The sequence below is a fragment of the Gordionus sp. m RMFG-2023 genome, chromosome 3, assembly GCF_954871325.1.
Source record: "Gordionus sp. m RMFG-2023 chromosome 3, tfGorSpeb1-WG-v2, whole genome shotgun sequence".
Taxonomy (NCBI): Eukaryota; Metazoa; Nematomorpha; class Gordioida; order Chordodea; family Parachordodidae; genus Gordionus; species Gordionus sp. m RMFG-2023.
Window position 1 is genome coordinate 25,878,170 of NC_088777.1, and position 22,545 is coordinate 25,900,714.

The 22,545-nt window shown below is 30.4% G+C and overlaps 2 protein-coding genes across 3 annotated transcripts; both read left to right on the plus strand.

Moving 5' to 3' along the window:
• Positions 1-15,389: 15,389 nt before the first annotated feature.
• On the plus strand, positions 15,390-17,867 carry LOC135926830 (uncharacterized). The gene is made up of 9 exons (XM_065462760.1): positions 15,390-15,659; positions 15,753-15,888; positions 15,944-16,070; positions 16,618-16,800; positions 16,842-17,128; positions 17,183-17,474; positions 17,513-17,599; positions 17,644-17,709; positions 17,752-17,867. The coding sequence occupies exons 5-9, from the start codon at positions 17,096-17,098 to the stop codon at positions 17,865-17,867; spliced, it is 594 nt and encodes a 197-aa protein (XP_065318832.1). The 5' UTR covers positions 15,390-15,659; positions 15,753-15,888; positions 15,944-16,070; positions 16,618-16,800; positions 16,842-17,095.
• A 20-nt stretch (positions 17,868-17,887) lies between these two features.
• LOC135926629 (uncharacterized) lies at positions 17,888-18,681 on the plus strand. Of its 2 annotated transcripts, XM_065462554.1 has the most exons (4): positions 17,888-17,921; positions 17,967-18,029; positions 18,071-18,272; positions 18,315-18,681. In XM_065462554.1, the coding sequence occupies exons 1-4, from the start codon at positions 17,891-17,893 to the stop codon at positions 18,664-18,666; spliced, it is 648 nt and encodes a 215-aa protein (XP_065318626.1). In that variant the 5' UTR covers positions 17,888-17,890; the 3' UTR covers positions 18,667-18,681. The 2 variants fall into 2 exon arrangements, 1 of the variants encoding a protein (XP_065318626.1); XR_010571934.1 differs by lacking the exon at positions 17,888-17,921 and having other exon boundaries at positions 17,967-18,007.
• Positions 18,682-22,545: the final 3,864 nt, after the last annotated feature.

Consider the following 22,545-nt stretch of genomic DNA (forward strand, 5'->3'; position numbering starts at 1 on the left):
CATGAAAATACGAGAGCAACAATATTTGAAAAATAGTGTTGTGTATGCCTCGATATATTTAGATCCTCGATATCAGGTTCTATTAAGTATTGAGCAAAAGCAAATGGCAATAGACCATCTCGAGGATTTATGGCATAACCATAACTCTATTATTAACAATATATTGGAGGCTTCAACATCTAATGGTTGTAGCGATAGTAATGATGATAGTAATATTGACGATCTCGAAATTTTATTATTAGATAGAGAAAAAAAAATAAATTTATCATCAGGATCAGATAGAAAGGAGAAAAAAATATCGATTGTATCTTTAATTGAAAAATTCTCAGAAGTTAAAAGAATTAATAGGGATAAAAATATTTTAACATTCTGGGAGGAAAATTCTCTAATATATCCTGAATTGTATACCTTGTCTAGATTCGTCATGACTGTACCGGCGACATAGGTACAATAATTTATATATTATAAAGATAACTATCTATTTTAGGTCAGTGTAGAACGTGGATTTTCTTCTTTGAAATACATATTGTCTAATTTACGTGGAAATCTCAAGGATGACATTTTAGAAGATATTATGATCGTTCGATTGAATAAAATATTTAAAATTTAAATTATTTCATTTTGAATTATGTATGTGTATATATATTGAAGTATAATAAAAATGAATGAAAAAAAGTCTTATTTTGAGTCATTATTTTTATGTTCCCTGGACCCGAACCCTGGACCCGGGTCCTTTAAAAATTTATTACAGGACACGAACCCGGACCCTTTTTTTTGTAGGGTTCACATCCCTGTTAAAAAGTTATCTAGATACTGATACAATTTAAAAAATGTATCTAGATATAGATATAATTTTTTTTATACTCTTATATAAGGTTTTTACATAATCCTAAAGATTCTATAGTGAAAATTCATTGATTCGATATCACGTTTATCAAAATATAAATAAGATTTTAATATAATATATGAAAATATATGATTAATAGATTATAAATAATTATTAGATTTCAGTAATAAAATATTTTCAAAATTTTGGTCATTAAGATATCCTCGTTTATCTGTAAAGCAGAGACCTGAATGCCCGGCCCGGATTTAGGGTTGGGCCGGGCCGTATTTTAATTTTTTAAATATACTCGGGCCGGGCCTGAAATCTTTTTTTTAAAAAATACCCGGTCAGATCGTATATTGTAAAACAAAATATTTGAAATAGTCATTATTAGCTATAAAAATCAAAAAATAAAATATATTTTAAAAAAATCCGGCATTATTAACAATCATATCTGCTGCTGTGGGGTACTGAAAAAAATCGGATATTAAATTATTTGTTTCTCTTTCACAAGTTATTTGTTCGCAATCAGTTGAAGACCTTGATAATTTATCAACAAATCTTTGTTTATTAATTGTTTTTTTCATTAACAGTGTTTGATGTTTTCTCTTAGAATTTAAAATTAAATTGTAGCATTTATTTATATACCCTTAAATGTTTTACAATGTTGCAAATTGAGGTAATGCTAACTGAAATTTTCGTATGGTAGACATGGCAAATATTATACTATCAGAGATTTGATTTCCTTATTTTGGGATATTATTTTAAAATATGCTCTATAAATTGGCCTTGGAAAAACCATGTCTGAACCAGTTGATGCTTCATTGATTATTACTTCTTCCTCTTCATCGCTATTGTCTGGATCCATAATATCAAAAACTATTTTTTAACATATATCTATAAAATGAATATACTTACAAAATTTTCCAAGAAATTTTCATATATATAGAAAGAAAAACTTGATTTTTAATATTTTAACTTATTAGATGAAAAAAACAATATAAACTCGGCTCAACATAATATTGCATAATAAATAAAATAAAATTTCATTTTTATTGAATTTTAATTAACAAATAAATAGATTTATTAATATTTGAAAAATAATTTAATTTATACATTAATTAAAAGAGCGGTGGAGCAGTGCTCCTCTACTCCAGTCCTAAAAGGAGCTAACTTTTTAAAAAAGTGTAGCGTTCTCCAGGAGCGCTGCTCCTTAATAACTCTGTATCATATTATAGTTATGAAAAATCAATTATATATTAATATATTTTAAAAGTTATCATCTTTTTATCATTTTAGATGATGAAAATTGAGCATAATGCCATTTGGCATCAATGATAATTTCTTATGTACTAAAATATTTTTTATCAATAAATGGAAATTTTAGGCAAATTATTTAGGATATTTAGGTTTAGGGTTATGGAAACGGGGGGGGGGGGTGTCATTTGATTAGTATTTGATAATTTACCTATATTGATTATCTAACATCTATTAATAGGTTTTCTTGGATATAGGGAGAGGTTCTAATAAATATTTTATATTAACATGTAATATGAGAAGCTTTTTATATCAATATGCATTTAGATATGACTACACTTATCCCTGAGGGTTATATATCTGAGGCTGATATAGAGAGTTCAAGACAATTATTATCCTTTGCTGGCAGATTATTTCCCGAAATCATCTTATATTACAAATGAGCTAGGTCTTGATTTGATATACTACTATAACTAAAATAAAAGATAACCTTTGGTCTAAGAAAGACACCGGAAACATGAATACAGAGTTTATCTCTATATGAAATTTCGGAACATAATTCATCTTCTCTAACCTATTTTTGTAAATTTTTGGACAACCAGATAATTAGCAATTCTGTATCGGAAACAAATATTTATTCCTTCCAATGTTGTGGTAAATCTATAAATAAGATTATTTATTTGAGGTATATTTTTAATTTGGCCAAAATAATGAGTTTTAATGATCTGGTTAAACATGTTAAATTTTTATTTTTATATATGTTTTTTTTATAGTTTCAAATTTGTTTTAATAAATTTTTTACTTAACCCAAAAATTTCAATATATTTTTTATAATTTATAGCATCTATGTTCAGAAAATTTTACTAGTTTGAGGGTTATAATATAAAATATACTAACTGATTACTCAACGTTATATAACCAAACAAAAATATATTTAAATCATTAATAAAAATTCTTGTAACTTAAAATAGTCTTAGCATTATAATCGGTACCAACTGTTGAAACGAGACTTTACAAATTCTAATATTATCATCTTAGAAAAAAATTTTCGGTTCAACTAAACTGTAAATGCCTAGGTATACTACAAATGTTAAGTAAATTATTAAAACTAATACTTAAAAATAAACTTCAGTTATTTATTATCTCTGAAAAAAAATTGATTGAAACAAATGACGGTTTAAATTGTCAAATTTTGAATATAAGTTTTAATGCTTATCCATATTTAAATACAAAAGCCAAACTAAAACAACATGATATTTTTAAAATAATTTTGGTCAGATATTTTTATCAAATTTAGCATGATAAGATGATCACATTTTAAAAGAAAAAAATAATTTCACTGGGATATACATCCTTCCATGAAGAATTTAATAATGTGCAACAATCTTGATAGCAATTTTTTTTATTGCATTAATATACTACATTACATATAGAACAATATTTCCAATATATTACCATCAGAGACCTGCAGACATTTGCATGGCCAGGCCCGGATTTTTTTAAAATATATTTACATTTATTCTCATTTTATATAGCTAATAATGGCGATTTAAAATATTCGATTTTAAAATATGCCGCCAGGCCCGGGTATTTTTTTAATAAAAAATTTTAAGTCCGCCCGGTTATTTAAAAAAAATTTTTTTATCCAAATATAATCTTTGTAAAATATTAAGATGCTTACATTTAGCATAAACCTCATGATTTTCCATTTTTAAGGGAGTAAAGTAAATAAAAAATGTTCCTCAATTTATTTTAATCTAGAATGTCAGTTGTTTAATTTAATTTTTAAGTATTGGATATTAGTATAATAGTTTTGCAATACCTGTATGATTTTTATGCTATTCATTAAATAGTATATTACAAATTTGTTTGACTATCGGATATACAACTTTTTCCTAATTTAGATAAAAAAAAAATTAATAACGTTCAACGTTTATATATCATTATCCTAAAAGGATAAAATGAATGAATGTTTTTTATGTTTTAGACATTGATATAAATATGAATCTAACGAATGACTATAAATTTGTATAAAGAATTTATTATAATACTTTCAGATATATCAGGAACTAATAATAAAAATCGTAATTACATGTTCACTATGTATGACGTAACTATATATAATATTGTATTTTGTAATATTCAACATTTTACTTTACCAATGAACTTATTTTATACTTTAACTTTTATATGTAGATATTACTTTATATCGTTTAGATTTTGGAATGATATTTTATAATAATTTTATATATTTAAAAGTTTTAAAAACAACAAATGCCAACTTATGAATTGAATATTAAATTACAAATTTTATTTTATTTTTTAATATAATAATTAGTAATTTATATTCCGTTATTATTAATATATCTAGTAATTTAATTTTTAAAGCTTGTTTATATCATATTAACTCAATTAATAGAAGATGTAAAAAATTTTAACAAGATTTTTATTAGTTACCATACTTTTTTCAGCTACTGAAGCCGGGTTCAATACTGAAATGTTAACGGTTTTTATTATCATTCAATGCCAATAAATGTTTAGCTAGAAGGTCTATTTCGACACCTGGATGGTCTATATCCGCAATTAGGTGATCTTTTACTCCTTAACAGGCCTTCGGTCCACTTTTGCCAAGCCTACTGTCGGGTTTCCTTTGTCTATATAGCTATAAAATATTTTTATAGGGTTAATTTTAATAAAAACAACTTATTATCATTATTTATTATATACGAAATTGTTTACCAAGAGTTGGTAATAATAATATTTTTATTGTGTATAAAATATAATAAAATCCATATTTATACATTAATAAAAAAAGTAATAATTTATAATGTTAGATCTAATTTTCTTTTAGAATTTGACAATTCATTAATTATTTCAGAATTAAACGGTATTAATTCCCGATGAATATTTATTTTACTTTTACATTCTTTCTCTCTTATTATCGTTATAATAAATGAAATGAATTCAGAATAATAATATAAAGTGATTTATTTAATATAATAAAATATATTAATATGTTTTTCTATTTTGTATATTATAATAGTTGTAGCTATTACAGTTCTCTTCTCCCACTATAAATGGTTTCGAATTTTTTTTTCTAATTTTGTTCTGCAATGTCCAAATCCACAATCAATGTTATGAGTGTTTCCTTAGCTTGTACATGAGCTTCCCTCAGTTGGTCGGCATGCTTGTTTTTTACAATACCCTCAGACTCAACATCATACAATATCGCACTTTTCCGTTGAACCACTGTCCCTTCATGCCATCCCGCAGTCCTTTCGTTTTCTACCCAAACCTTTTGCTTCTCTTCAAATTTACGGGACTCAACGTTCCTATCTTTATAATATTTTTGTTTCCATACGCGTTTTCAGTTTCTCTGGTAGATAATTTCCATTGATCTAACGTCGCCCTGAAAGGCCTTCCAAACATCATTTCGGCAGGGGATTTCGGTAGTTACATTTGGAGTATTTCGGTGGGTAATTAAAACATTAGCTAAATTTAACTTCCGGAGTCCCCTCCTTCCAGCATAGAAAGGCGTCTTTATCGTATGTATATAACGCTCAGCGAAACCATTCGATCTGGGGCTATAAAGGGCCGATCTAAAAAATTTTATATTGTTTTTAAAAAGAAACGTTTTGAATTCAGATCCAGTAAAGTGAATACAGTTATCTGAGACAATGTAATAAGGTAAACCTAATCTAGCGAAATAATTACCCAGATTATTTATTACACTCGTCGAATTAATATGTGTTAAAATTGCAACTTCAACCCATTTGGTGAAAGCGACTACGCAAATGAACCTATATTTTCCAGATACGGGGCTTGTCAAATCAATGTGTATTCGTTCCCAAGGTCGGGTAGGAATGTTTCAATTATATAACGGCATTTCTCTGGCTCCCAGTCTTCCTTCCTCACACTCTTGCAGCTTTTAAAGAATCCTTCAACATCACGATCAAGATTTGTCTAAAAGACATAGTATCTGCAAAGATTTCATCCCCACTATCCCAGGATGTCCTTGATGGATAACATTCAAAACCTCTTTTTTTAGGTTATCAGGAATAATGATTCTATCATTATAAAATAATGACCCTTCTTCGAAAGAAATATTATCTTTAATTAAGATGAATTTTTTAAAACTTTCCGAATAATTATTCATATTATCAATATGCCTATGATTTTTTATTAATTTAATGATCTCTTTTAGATTTATATCATTGATCGTTTTACTTATAACTTTACTTCGAGTGAACGATAAATCTTCTTTTAAATTGATCTTTACTTCTCTAATTTCATCTTCAAATTTTTTTTAACTTCATTAATTTTTTCTCTCTCTATCCCCAAACGGGACAGAGCGTCGGCACATCTGTTATGATTACCTAGCCTATCAACTATCTCATAGTCGTATTTAAAAGCTTCGTCGCCCACCATATTAAACGGTTATTTGTTATTTTGTTTAGGCCTCTTTTATCACCATATATTTTATAGGTTTATGATCTGTAACCAAAATAAAATGTCTTCCATAAATATATTGATGAAACTTCTCGATAGCGAACATGATCGCCGAAGCCTCTCGATCAATGGTGGCGTAATTCTTTTCAGCCGCCGAAAATGTCCTCGATCCGTAAGAAATCGGTTTCTCCTGGCCAGTAAGAAATCGGTGTGCAATAACAGCTCCTAGACCATATTCGGAAGCGTCACAAGAAATCACAACAGGAATATCCGCTGAATAAGGAATTATTGTATCTTGTTTTGATAATATTTTTTTTACTCTATTAAATATTCATCTTCTTTAGCTAACCAAAACCAACTCACATTTTACTCGTTAGTCGGTGTAAAGGCGCATAAATAGAATGTAAATTTTTTATAAACTATTCATGATAATTTAGCATTCCCAAAAACGAACGTAATTCTTTAACATTAGACGGTGTTTTACAATTTTTTATAGCATCAATCTTATCTTCGGTCGGGTGAATTCCGAATTCATCAATAACATGACCTAAATAAGTAACTGACTTTTCTCCAATTTTAATTTTATCAGTCGTCGTTGTCAGTCCAGCATATCAAATCTTCTAATACTTCTTCTAGATTAACTATATGATCAAAATTATTCTCGCCTGCAATAATTACATCGTCTAAAAATACACTAACCATAGGAATTCCCTTTAATAGGTTTTGCATAAAGCGTTGAAATATTATCGGAGTGCTAGTCAACCCAAAGGGGATTCTTTGGTATCGGTAATAACCGACATGAGTCGAAATTAGAGGTGGGTGCGGGCCTAATTTTTTATTCACGGCCCGCCCACTCACGATGGCAATAAAAAAATTCACGCCCATTTACGCTTACCACTAAAAAATTTTCGACCCGACCTGCCCGCTCACGACAAGCAATTTTGATTCACGCCCGTCACGTCCGAAAATTCACGGTGTTTTTAAATTTTTCAAAACTATTGCTATAATTTCACACTTTTTTGAATTCATTCTATTTATTTCTCTAATTTCTGTGGCTAATTTATTTAATTCTTGTAGCTAAACAAGTATACACCTGTATTTCATAATATGATTTTAAGAAACTCTGTATCATGATATATACAGAGTTCCATCTAGTTATTCTCGCTATTACAACTCGTTTAAGGGTGTGGATTAGTTTGCTATTAGCTGTAGATTGTTTTAAATATTGTACCATTTTTTTACACAATTTATATTTATGGTTATTTCAGTTAAACAATTGTCAAAAATATAATGCAAAGTATTATTTAGTATATGGCATATACATGCAAGCGTTTCGTCATCTTTGAATGCACTTATAAGATTGCTCTGTTATCGCTCACAACATATTTATTTAAGTATTTTCTACTTCTGTATGTTCTCCTAAAATTAATTGATTACACTTTTAATTTTGACGTTTTTTTCATCCATTGCCATTGTGTCCAAAACAAATGTTTTAAATATAAAATCCTAATGATAATATGTCCTATAATGGTTAAAAAACTTAGATTTTTATAGTCATCCGTCCAAATATCAGTGATTATGGGACAAGTAATTATTATTGATCATGCTTTTAATCTTAAATTTTATTTCATGGTATATTTTTGGACCTATAGTATTCACAAGAGTTTTCCTGTTCACAACTTTTATATTTTGTTATCCATATGTAACACCAACATTTATCTCTTGGCCTAACTTGTAAAATCTTCACCTTCTGTTGCATTTAAAGATTGAAGATCTTTTTGAATAAAATATAACTGACTTTTCTGTAAAAAGTTTAAGCAAAATTTAGCATAAAGTCTCGCGACAAAAAACACAAACATAAAAAGAAAATAGAACTAACTAATACCGGATGTTGTTTATAAAATGCGGAAGATTTATAGCTCTCATTATTCTTTTTAAAAAATAACTAAATTAAATAAGAAAATATATAATATAATTATAAAATTGCTAATTTATATTTTTAAAAAAACAATTTAAAAAATTAAAATTTCCGTGATTCACGGGAAATTTATGTTCACGCCCGGGGAAAATTTTGGGAAGGCCCGTCATGCCTTGGAATTTAAAATTTATTCACACTCACGCCGTGACCCACCGTGACACGATGGGTCACGCCTAATTTCACGCTCCGCGCCCACCTCTAGTCGAAATTACTAAAAGGTCTCTACAACCTGGACTAACTCCGAATTGTAAAAATGCATCTCTTAAATCTATCGTTGAAAATATTTTATCACCCGCGATTCTATTTGTCAGGTCGACGAAAGTTGGTAGTAAATCGTTATCTATCGCTAAATATTTGTTGATTGTTAAACGAAAATCTCCGCATATCCGCACGTCACCAGATTTTTTTAAAATATTAAGTTGGCGTAGCCCAAGTAATTGGAGTTATTGTTGGATTCACCTTCTCAATAACGCCTTAGTCTAAAAGTCTGTCCAACTCAGCTTCAACGGTTCGACGCAACGGAAATCGAATTCTTCTAGATGGTAGCGCAATTGGAACTGTATTTGGTTGTATCTTGATGAAGGCTTCCTGTAATTTTATTTGTCCTAATTTTTTTTTTAAACTTGTGGATAAACTGGAATCTTTCATATTTATATTATTAATTCGAACTTCTTCAGGAAGTTTTATATCAAATTCTTTAAGAAAGGACACTCCAAAAATAAAGGAATTCTCACCCTTAATTACCCAAATAGGTAAAAATTTTGAAATAATCTTTACTTCGACTTCTACTAAACATTTACCCAATACTTCGATCTTGATATGGTTATATACTACTAGTTTATAAGCAGGTGATAATGGTGGTTCGCCTATGCGACTCCATGTAACCTCTCACACTACACCCCGCGCCAGTATCAAATTTCATAGTAAGCTGCAGCCCATTTATCTTCGCATAGATTGTAACTTTATTAGCAAACGACTCAACTATCACACTACACGCCGCGCCAGTATCAAATTCCATAGTAAGCTGCAATCCATTTATCTTCGCATAGATTGTAACTTTATTAGCAAAAGACAGGCTAGGTGTCTGTGGTAAAATCATTTGTATAGCATGCGTTCTACACTCTTTCGCTATGTGATTTGCTTTTCCGCACCTAAAGCATATTACTTTTTTTTGGCTGAAATTAGATTTAAAACTTGGTTTATAAAAATTATGGTTGAATTTGTTAGCATTATAATTATAATTATTATTGAATTTGTTTACGTTATTATAATTATTCCTAAAATAAGTATTTTTGGGACCTTGCATAGGCTTATGTTTAATTATTTTATTAACTTCTGTCAAGGTTTCCTTCTCCAATGAAGAGAGCGCTATGGTGATTTGTAGTTTGTGTTATTATTATTAGAGTAAAGATATTTTATATATTTAGTTATTATAGTACTATTTTATTTTTATTGACATATTTTTTTGTTTGTATTATAGAGATATTTCATATATTTAGTTATTATAGTAATATTTATTTTATCGATTTTTTTGTTGATATATTTTTTTTTGTGCGTACTATTATTATTATTATTATGATTTGTTTGTAGAAAATAGATATAATAAAAAAAATTATAAATAAAGTTTTTTTATAATTTTGTTTAAAATAATTAATTAATTTGTTTTAAAAAAAGGAATGTTATTCTTTTAATAAAAAATATATATGAATTTTTAAAACAAATCACATAAATTTAAATTATAAATCAAATATATATATAATAAAATATAATAACAAATAATGAATATATGAATCTTTAAAATCACATAAATTTAAATTATAAATCAAATATATATAATAAAATATAATAACAAATAATGAATATATGAACTTATAAATAAAGTCTATATTAAAATGCGAAAAAAGGAATATGAATAAATAAAATTAAAAATACCAATGAGGAACGCGTTTGGTATAATGCGAGGAAAAAAAGGATTTAGGATAGCTCTTTGGCTAGTAGACTACCATTGAAGCTGATATAATTGGCTTTAAGGATTGCTATGGCAAACCTTTGTCGAAGAAAAAACCCCTCTTGAGGTTCTTCCGAGTGTTTGCTAATTTGAGATCCTAAATTTTTGAAAAAAGCTAAGGCAAGTTTGCCGAAGGTGGCAAGTGTGGTTGAAATAATTGGAATGAAACAATGGTCATTAGTAATTTCTGTGTATTTCGAGGTTTTAAGCTGTTCCTTCTGGTCAATGATGTTGGTGCCTGGTTAGATGGGGCAAGGGGGTCAATACAAGAAAAGTCCTATACCAATAATTGGCGCCTCTCCTCCACGGAATTTGAGTGATGACGTCTGGATAAGATCTGAAAAGACCCTGGGGTTCAAGTATGGATGGGACTTGTGCTGATTTCAAGGCATGTTGGATGATTGAATTACATTGTCTGTTTCTGATGAATCGACTATTGCAAGAGCGACAATGTAAACTATGTCTTCCATTCGTGTCAACAGGCGAGTTACAGCTTGAACAGATGTGAGGGTAGATGATTGAACAATTTAGACGAATACCAATGGCATGGGTAAGTTCATTGTTCGAAAGTTGAAGATTGACAGAAGGAATGGCCTCGAGAAACTCATGCCCAGTACCATTGAGCAGGGAAGAGAATAGGGTGCGGTCAGTTAATTGCATGCTAGATAAGAGAGTTTCAACGCAGCGAGCAACAACCGGAGCATCCCATTCTTTCTGTCTATGGGTTGTGGGGGATGAGAATCAACATTGATTTGAGTTTTTCAAGTGTTTATGACCTCAATTAAGGAAGGATTTTCTTTAGAATGATGTACGTTTGTTATTTGCTTTGACAAGAGACTACTTGATATGAAAGAGGTTATTGCTAGGTCATAAGGAGATCTAATGCCAAGTCCACAGGATTTGGTGGAGAGCGCAGCTTGCGCCCAAGCGGATTCGTTGAATCTTAGATTTATTATTTTTTCGTTTAGGTCTTTTATTCCATATTCGTATGTTTTTAATGGAAAAGGATATTTAAATATGTGTGTTGCGCGAAGTGCATAAAGAATCCTTGGTATGAATGAGAGAAAGTGGAAGGAGTTCGAGCAGTAAATATCAAGAAAGGGGAGGAGAAAAATATGGAATGTTTTCGATGCCGAAAGGAGGGACATGTGGTGATGGACTATAGAAATTTTTGACAATAGGATGGCAAAAACAAATAAAGAGGGATGTCTAAATATGTTACAAGAGGGTCTAGTACATGATCCGTGTCCCAGAGTGATGATAAATTTAAGTGGGAGAATGGTTCCCATGTTGTTTGATACGGGAGAACCCATTTCGGTAATTGGATATAATGGATATCAGAGTATTTGGCCCGGTGAAATGATAGAGAATGAGGGGATAAGAATAAGACAGTTCAATGGGACCCTGTTGGCGGCAATGAGGAGAGTGGAAATAGTAGCAACATTGGAGGAAAGGTTTGAAATATTAGATTTATGGGTTATCGATTGGAATATAGAAGCGGTGTTGGGATGGGATTGGATAACTAGGATTGGTCCATGGTATAGATTTTGGGGAGTATTTTCATGGTGGGGTATATTCGTACCAATAACGACTGAGGAATATGATGTTATGACATTGAGAGAGAATGTGTTGTCGGGTATTAAGACCATGTTTAAAGAGGAAACCAGAGAAAATATTTCTAGGAGCGAGACAAGGAGCGATAATTTAAGGAGCAAAACAAATCGAAATAATTCAAGGAGCGATAATTTAAGGAGCGAAACAAATCAAAATAATTCAAGGGGTGATAATTCAAGGAGCGAAATAAGGAGAAACAATTCTAGGAGAGAAACAAAGAGCGATAATTTAAGGACGAAACAAGGGAAATTATTCGAGGAGTGAAACCAGGGAAGATATTTCAAGAAACAAAACGGGGAGAAGCAATTATAACGATGTAGGGGGAAGGAGTTCTAGGAGAGAAATAAAGGACCATAAAGTTAAAGAGAAGATAGATAAAAACTACCCGGGGCACGTTGGACCTGTTAAGGAGGGTCGTGATATTAAGAGAAAGGAGGAGGAAGAAGAATTGGGGAAGGGGAGATAGGACGGCAGCAAGAAAGGCAAAGAGTGATGGAGGCGAAGACGTCAGAAAATAGGGTAGTAATGAAGGACAGGACACTGCCCAGTGAAGAAGAGTTGATAAACAATGAAGAAGATGGAAGAAAATTGGCTATGACCCAAGTGCAAGAAGGAGTTCGGAGATTAGTACAAAGTTATCAGGAAATTTTCAACGAAGACTTAGGATGCCTCAGAGATTATGAAGTAGACATTAAGTTAAAAGATGGTTATGTTCCAAAGTTCTGTGCGTTACGACGGATACTGAGATCTATATATCCCTTACTTGAATGGAGAATGGACTTGGAACTGGAGTTGGATCATTGGGTACAAAGAGGAATTGTTTGTCCTGTGGAATACAGTGTGTAAGCGGTTGTGAAGAAAGCCACTGGAAAACTTAGTTTATGCGCCGATTTTCGAGTCACGTTAAATCCATGGGTTGTGGAGGTCAAATATCCGTTGCCAAGAATTGAAGAAATATTAGCCAATTTAAAGGGAAGCGTTTATATTTCAAAAGTAAATTTCTCTAATGCCTATCTACAATTACGTGTAAAACCAGAGATAAAGAAACTATTAACTATAACTACGCCTAAGGGATTATTAGCATTCTGTAGATTACCCTTCGGACTTAGTGTCTCGGCTCCTATTTTATAACGTACCATGGCTGCCGTTTTTCAGGGAATGGAAGGAGTTTTCTATTATATGGATGATGTGTTGGTGACGGGCAGAACGCCCGAACAACATGAATGGAGATTGGAAGAAGTGTTTCAAAGAATCAAAGAAAAAGGATTGAGAGCCAGCGCGGAGAAAAGTGTGTTGAGGGTTCCCGAAGCAACATATTTGGGGCATAAGATCACGGGGAAGGAGGTACGGCCTTTGGACAGAAATATGACAGGAATTAATAATATGATAAGACCTAATAATAAAGCTGAAGTACAGGCCTTTTTGGAGGTAATAAATTATTATCATCGTTTCGTGGAAGGCTTTGATCAAATAGCAGCGCCCTTATATCAATTGTTAAATAAAGGGGGAAAATTTGATTGGACAGATGAGCAAGAGGAGTCCTTCGAAGATTTGAAATGTAGAATAGGAAAGGAACTTGAAGGTGTAGGAGGAGCATTGTTGCATTCAGGCGCGTACGCAGGAATTTGGTCTGGGGGGGGGGGGGGTGATAATAAAATTCTTTAAGAAATATTATTGTTTTTTAAAAATATCAAGCATAAATTTATTAGGACTAATAACTATTTCTAATACACAATTTTAAATTAATGTGAATTATAAAAAAATTATATGTAAAGAATCACTTAAATGACCTAAAATAGAATTTTGAATTTTTTGAGCCTTTACACAAAAAGTTTCTTAGGAATAATTGCATTTTATATGTTATATATTTACAATATAAAATCCAATCATCGCTAATTTTTCAATTATCTCATCCTTGCTTGTCGTCAAATGCCTATGAATATTCAAAAGATCCAAACCTTTCAATCTACTTTCAGATGTTGTACTTCTTGGTATGTTCTTCAGAGACCTGCAGCCTGGCCCCCGGGCTAGACAGTATTTTAATTTTTTTAAATATACCCGGGCCGGGCCCAAAATTTTTTTAAAAAAAGATCCAAGCCGGGCCTAAAAATTTTATTTTAAAAAAAGCCGGGCCGGGCCTGAAAATTTTTTAAATAAAGCCGAGTCGGGCCTAAAATTTTTTTAAAAAAAGCCCAGGCCGGTGTAACGTTTTAGATGAACTCCCGGTTTAATCTAATTTAGTGATATTGGCATTTATGACTGACATGTTAAGATTTAACCTTATTTTTTTTAGTGATATTGACATATTTGATTGAAGTTGTAGTACGTTTAAATCAGATTTATTAAGAATCTATCAAGATCAATTGTAAATATTTCTGGCTTACAAATTTTGCAAAGTAGTAAATAATATATCCTTCTAATATCTTAATTTAATTAATTTTAGATAAAGTATATTAAATGGCATAAAACCTATTATTCTACCAATACTCAACTTTGCAAAGTAAATGATTGTAAATTTTTTTAATAATAAATTTTAGCAATTTTAATAGAATATTTATTTATTTTGAGTATACCTACTATATCAAGATCAATTGTAAATATTGCTGGGCTCCAAATTTTGCAAAGTAGTAAATAATATATCCTTCTAATATCTTAATTTAATTAATTTTAGATAAAGTATATTAAATGGCATAAAAACCTATTATTCTACCAATACTCAACTTTGCAAAGTAAATGATTGTAAATTTTTCTAATAATTAATTTTAGCAATTTTAATAGAATATTTATTTATTTTGAGTATACCTACTAATTTTTTATTTCAATTAAGCTATTTAAATCTTTGCTAACTTAAAAAAATATTGCAAATTTTTTCTATATGATAAATTTCAGTATTGCAAATAAAATGATTGCCCTAAATACACTGAAATATTCTTTATTTTATTTTAAATAAGTTTATTTAAATCTTTGCTAACTTAAAAAATATTGCAAATTTTTTCTATAAGATAAATTTCAGTTTGCAAACAAAATGATTGCCTAAATACACTGAAATATTCTTTATTTTCATTGAATACTATAAATTAAATTTTTGGATATGTTTTTGGGCCATTTATTATATATATTATTTTTTTATTCATTTCAACAGTTGTTTTTGATACCAAAATTATCCTTTGTTTCCCCAATCAAATGACGAAAGACGATAAATCAAGTAAATAAATTTTGTTTAGTATATTTCTGTTCATTTTAATAGAATTCGATGAGATACAGGATTATATCCTTTACCAAAAATATCCATTATCTATGTCTTCTAATAAAGGTTTAAGACGCAATCTGCCAGTTCAGGCCTCGAGATATAAAATTTGTAAGGGTAAAATGCATCACCATTCTCATAATGGTGAAGTTGTTTTGGACCTTGACCGAAGAATTCAACTTCTTCAAATGGTTCACAGTGGATGTGATACTAATGTGTCAGCAATATCTCTTGCTGCCCATTTTGGTATCACCAAGACTTACAGCAAATTGGCTGATAGGTAAAATATATAAAAATTATAATATTATATGATCAATAATATATTTTTAAATATAATACACAATAATAAATTGTTTCACCATTTTTATAATAGTGAAACAATTTTAGATTGTTACAGAAGAGTTTAACTTCTTTAAAAAGTTATAGTGGAGGGGATGTGATACTAATGAGGCAAAATCTTTAGCTGATTATTTTGGTATCACCAAGACTCACAGCAACTTGATTAGTAGGTAAAATATTTCTGCATAATAAATCTATTTATTATATCGTGTATTATATTTTTAGCTTCTGGTGGCCAAATATGAAATTGGATGTGGTTAATTTTGTAAAATGTTGTGATATTTGCCAGCGTAGCAACACAAGATTTGACAAAACTAACAATGAGTTGGATTCAATTCCTATTCCAACAAAGGTATTAAAGTTGATTACATAACAAATTTTTAATTTGAAAATTTTTATAGTTTGGTCATTATAATTGTTTCTAATTTTTGTTTATGTATTTTATATTTTTCATTGTAGCCTTATTAATGATCTGTCTATTATAGCTTGTATGTATGTGGCACTTGTTTTCATTAGTTATGTTGGTTTCATATATTGAACCATTTAAATTTTATTGAATTTTTTTACAAGAAATATATCATATATTCATTTTTAGTTTCTTTAAGGTTAATATAACATTCCAAAATAAAAATATAATTTGCATATAATCTACTAATTAAAACTTATAATCTGAAAATATAATAAATAAAATTAATATAGTCCCCTTCAATCTCAGGTAAAAATTGATATATATATCATAATTTCATTTTTTAGCTAATTTAGATTTTATCTCATTCTTTATTATTATGTTTTTTTTCAGCTGCAATCATAAATAATGGTAAGCAGCTTTACTTTATTACATGACACCTAACCTCCTAATGGAGTATATAATATAACAACAATCTTTTATTTTACAAAAGGTATGGACACAAATAGGTGTTGATTTAACTGCTTTGCCTGAAAGTGAAGATGGCTATAAATACATTGCTGTAGCAGTTGATTATTTCAGCAAATATATTGTAGCCATGCCTTTAAAAGATAAAACAGCAAAATCAATATCGCGCTATCTTTACTCGTTACTATGCACACATGGTAGGGCAAAAGTATAATAAATTTGGTAATAAAATATTAATATTATATATAGATTCAAATTAATGATCAAGGACGTAAGTTCGTAAATGAAATAAGCAATAATTTTCACAAACTCATAGGGACCATGCAGAGGGTGACAAGTGCTTATCACCCTCAAGCAAATGGCATGGTTGAAAGAGTGAATAGAACAATCCAAAATGCACTACTAAAGTGTATCAATTAATTTGGACAGATGCCTTGCCTGGAATAATATTTGCCTATAACACTTCTCTACACGAATCTTCGAAGTTTACGCCATATGAGCTGATGTATGGTAGAAAAGCAAAACAAGCTTATGAGGTATGATAAATCTCATTTTAATATCATATACTATATATTATGTCTCTATTTAAGATTGACGAGGAAGAGGATATTGATCCTGACAATGTACCTGAAGCAGATTTGGAGTCTTGTTTTCAAGATAGAGTTTCCAGGATGAATGATATTCATGAGATAGCTGCTGGCAATATAGATCTTGCTCAGCTTAAACAGCAGAGGGATTATAGAAGTCGTAATGCTGGTAGAAATAACCATTATTTAGTCAATGATCAAGTGCTTATTTGGAACAGCCGTCGGGCTGATAGGAAAGGTGGTAAAATGACCAGACCTTGGATGGGTCCTTATACAATAGTTAGGATTCTTAAAAGTGAAATTTATCATTATTAAATTATTTTTAATATTTAGGCAATGTTGAGCTCATGAATGCTAGCGGTAGCATTTTAAAGAGCAAAGCAAATATATGTAATATAAAACATTACTTTGCAAGAAAAGGTATATAATTGTCTTAATTACTTAGTAATATACATATTTTTTAGATGATAAAAACTGTGAGGTAGTGAGTTATAATGAGGAGTTAAATGTTCAAGAAAATCACTTGAACGGTGTTATTTATAAAACTCACATTAATTTTTTTAAATATTTAGTCTCAAAATTACTCAACACGATTATTGGGGAAGAGAATAAGAATTGTGAAGACCAAAAATATAAAATATTTATTATTATATGTATTTTTTATATGATGCAGATTTTAAGAGGATAAAGATATTAAATGATGAAACGAAGATGTTAGAGCTTGGTAGCCATCGAGAAAATAGTAATATTTTTATAAATCGATATTATTTGTTTTTTAAATTATTAGTTATGCCTTCTAATCCTAATATTTCAGCTGTAATTGACAAAGTAGGACTGTTAATTGAGAAAGGTATTAATATGTGTTATTATTTAATTATGCATATTTTTTAGATAATGAATTGACAGTAGAGACTGTAATTTCTAAGAAAAATGATGCAAATCTATTTCTTCCCACCAACAGAATATGGAAAATTTATCATTCTGAACGTTTTCATTTTGCGATCAAGAAAAGATATCCAAAATATGATAATGGTGTAATGGGAGATAATTTTTCTACCGAGCGGATTATTGGTGATGGAAATTGTCTCTTCAGGTATACATATTTAAAATAAATTATTGTTAATCATTATTGTAGATGTATAAGCAAAGAAGTTTGTGATGACGAATGCCACTACGATTTTCTGAGACAGCAATGCATTCTCTTTATGAGAAGCAAGGATATTGTTGAGCAGATGGAGGGGTTTTTGAGAGAACCCGTTGACAAATATTTGGAGAGAACACGCATGGCTCAAAATGCAACTTATGGAACAGAGGTGGAGATAGTTGCATTGGCAACTATGCTTCAAACAAATATAATTATCCATACCATTTATAAATGGGCATATTACACACCAATTAAAAAATTAAGTTACATTAAAAAATTTAATTTGAATATATATTTAAGAAATTATCGCGAACATTTTGACCGCATAATAAATTTTAATTAATCTTATTTATATCGTATATCTTATTTATATCGTATATCTTATTTATATCGAATATCTTATTTATATCGCATATCTTATTTATACCGTATATCTTATTTATATCGCATATCTTTATAACGCATGTCTTATTTACATCGCACATCTTTATAACGCATATCTTATTTATATCGCATATCTTATTTATACCGTATATCTTATTTATATCGCATATCTTTATATCGAATATCTTCATAACGCATGTCTTATTTACATCGCACATCTTTATAACGCATGTCTTATTTATACGCATGTCTTGTTTATATCGTACGTCTTGTTTATATTGCATATCTTTATAATGCATATCTTATTTATATTGCATATCTTTATAACGCATGTCTTATTTATATTGTATGTCTTATTTATATCGTATATCTTATTTATATCTTTACACGTCAATCATAAATGTCTGTATTAATAAAAATATTATATTTAATCTTTACATGTGAGTCATAAATGTCAGTATTATTAAAAATATTATATTTAATCTTTACACGTCAGTCATAAATGTCAATATCACTAAAACATTATATTTGATCTTAACATGTCAGTCATAAATGTCAATATCACTAAATTAAAATCTATTTAAAACAGGGATTCACTTAAATATCTATAACAATAAAAAATATAATATTTGATCTTTACACGTCAATCATAAATGTCAGTATCACTAAAAATATAATATTTAATATATACGCGTCAGTCATAAATGTCAATATCACTAAAAAATAATATTAAATCTTAACATGTCAGTCATAAATGTCAATATCACTAAATTGGAATTTATTTAAAACGGAATTCATTTAGAACGTTGCACCGGGCCTGAAAATTTTTTAAAAACAACCCAGGACGGGCCGTAAAAATTCTTTAAAAAAAATCCAAGCCGTGCCCTGCAAATGGTACTTCTGCAGACCTCTGCTATTCTTCTTAATGTTCTCTCATTAGTTTACTAATGGGAAGAGTTTATAAACCCTTTTAATACATTGGGAATATAATCTAAAATATGTTTGAAATAATGCAGAGCATCCATGGGTTTTTTTGGGACTATATCAACCATTGTTAATCTTATAAACATAGTTATTCAGCTAGTAAGGCATCATAAGATACTATAACATCTTCATAATAAAAATCTAACAAATATTTTTTTTCCTATCACCATCTGAAAAAGGTTGGGAAGGCTTTTGTGTAAGTAATATTTGTAGATTAGTAAGTGCTGCATGATGAATTAAAAATTCATTTATTTGGGTTATAAATGTATCTGTATTAAGATATACTCTTCTACTGGTCCTATATTAATGTTTTAACGATGAGTTTGCCTTGCTACAAAATATTAAACACGTATTTATCTGCTTTTGACTCAACAATAAAATATGAAATTCTTCATCAACATGATAAAATACTCTCCGCTATTCTCCTCTTCTTAATCATGTCAATGTCATGTTTTTGAAAAGTAATACTTAAAATAGTTGTATAATTAAATATAAAATTCTAATGAGAAATAAAATTTGGAATAAGCATTGAATCCAATAATTTTCTTGCTTCTGAGAAAATATTTCTTTCAGGCCATTGTGATATTTCAGTAATAGCAAATAATTGGCTCTTCTAACTCCTTAAAGTTATTGCTTGATGGCAGAGACTCTATCTCGTTGGACAAGGTTGCATTTTCTTTTTCCCTGTTGGACAAGAAGTTTCTGAATTAATAATTAATTGACTAGAAATTTGAAAATGGTAAATAAATATTACGCCACTAAAAATTTGAAAATAATAAGTAAATATTACGCCGGAAAACTTGAAATCGAAATTAATTGATAAAATAACTTAGTAGAAAAATGTGATAATAAATGTAATTAAATAAATATTTAATATGAGATACGAATAAATATTAACAAATATAAATTAATATAAACAATAATATTTTTGAAAAATATATCCGGCATCTGGATTTTTTGTCTTAGGCTACGTACGCCAATGGTTGCATTATATTGATGAAGTTGAAAGGCCTGTGTTATTTCTCAAGGATATTTAGGGCAGCATAGACCAGGTATTCAGTACAAGAAGCATTGGCCGTTATTTTCGGACTAACTAAGTGTCATGAGTAATTGGAAGAAGATTTGTTATTTACACGGACCATAAGCCGCTTGTACATCTTTTCAAAAAGGATAATAAGGAATTAATGCTATCCCCCCGGTTACAAAGATAGTTACTGCTAGTGGGGAGTTTTGACGTCCAAGTGAAATATCGCAGAGGGAGAGAAAATTATTTACCGGACGTTTTATCAAGGTGCGGAGCGGGGGAGGATTTCGGGGAGAAAGAGCAAGAGGAACGGGTAGAAGGTAAGGAGCAAGGACTGATTAGAACTATGGTTATCTAGAGGCGGGCCCGTGACATGGAAGGAAATTAAAAGGGTGACTTTGAAGGATCGGGAACTGAGATGGATCAAGGGGTGCCTTAAGGGACGGAAAATGTGGCAAGAAGGAGACAAGACCTATAAATATATATAAAAGGAATTAGCAATAATAGATAAATGTTTGATGCGAGGAAATAGGAGTGTTATACCGGCCAAATTAAGAGAAGCAGTAATGGCGATGATTCATGATGGACATCAAGGAATGGAAAGAATGAAATAATGGGGACGGGAATATGTTTGGTAGCCAGGAATGAATAAAGACATTGAAAATATTAGTCGAGCTTGTGTTAGAAGTAATTCTTGGGCTCCGATGCCTCGAAAAGATAAGGAAAGTGTGTGGCCGATGGCAACATAGCCTTGGGAGCGCGTCCACTTTGACTTTGAGAATAAAATATATATTAGTGGTAGATGCTTTTTCGAAATGGGTAGAATATGAGGAAGTGAAAGGATTGACCACTCAAGTCGTGATTAAAGTATTGAAAAATCTATGGGCCAAATTCGGAGTCGCTATGACAGTAGTCTCGGATGGGGGTCCGGCTTTTATTAGTAAGCAATTCAAAGCCTTTTGCGTGGAGACTGGAGCTAAACATATTTTAACGCATCCCTATCATCCGAGTTCGAATGGACAAGCGGAGAGGATGGTAGCTGTGGTCAAGAATTGGTTGAGAAAGTCAAAGGATGGAGGCGGAGAGATGTGGGTAGCAGTGGCGTATTTATTACAACAATAGTAAAAAGGGGGAGGAGTCGTCACCGGCGGAGAAATTTTTAGGACGGAGAACGAGAATTTAGCTGGATTCGTTGAGGCCGGCAGAACACGGAAGGAAATTGTCTGAGAAGAGGATGACGCGGAATTTATGAGTGGACAAGCAGTGTGAGCAAGAATATTTGGAAGTAACAAGAAATGGGAGCCTGGGGTGGTTTTGGAGAATATGGGACGAAAAGTAAATAGAGTAAGATTCGCCGACGGAAGAGAAGGTGTGAGACACAGGGATCAGTTCCGCAAGCGAATAGAGCCAGAAAAATTGAGGGGTTTGCAAGGTTAAGGGGGCTTAGATCAGCAGATAGATAATATAGATAACGGTTAAATAGTTATTAAAATGGGATAGGAGTAGGAGTAGGAATATATTATAACTAATGGGTTAAGCAATGGATATGGTGAGATGGGGCAAACATGAGCCAGAGGGTTGGGGAAAGAGCAAAGATCATGTAAATTTTTGTTAAATTGGTTCGAAAGTGAAGGAATATGGATATGTGGAGGTATTAGAGAATCGGGAGTGGGAAGACAAGAGAAGCGGACTGAAGATACAGAGGAAGAAGATTGGATGAACAGTTGGGAAGACATTGTGCAATATTTGATATCAGATGACGAAAATGTTTTTTTTGATGGTGGGCCTGGTGATTTGTAGTTTGTGTTATTATTATTATTATTAGAGTAA

Excerpts from the sequence above, each read along its gene's own strand:
- LOC135926629 (XM_065462554.1), top strand. The coding sequence starts at position 17,891 with ATGTTAGAGCTTGGTAGCCATCGAGAAAATA. Across the intron at positions 17,922-17,966 it reads TGGTAGCCATCGAGAAAATA|TTATGCCTTCTAATCCTAAT; the intron begins GTAATATTTTTA and ends TTAAATTATTAG. Across the intron at positions 18,273-18,314 it reads GATGGAAATTGTCTCTTCAG|ATGTATAAGCAAAGAAGTTT; the intron begins GTATACATATTT and ends TCATTATTGTAG.
- LOC135926830 (XM_065462760.1), top strand. The coding sequence starts at position 17,096 with ATGTATGGTAGAAAAGCAAAACAAGCTTATGAG. Across the intron at positions 17,600-17,643 it reads ACATTACTTTGCAAGAAAAG|ATGATAAAAACTGTGAGGTA; the intron begins GTATATAATTGT and ends CATATTTTTTAG. Across the intron at positions 17,710-17,751 it reads TCAAGAAAATCACTTGAACG|TCTCAAAATTACTCAACACG; the intron begins GTGTTATTTATA and ends TTAAATATTTAG.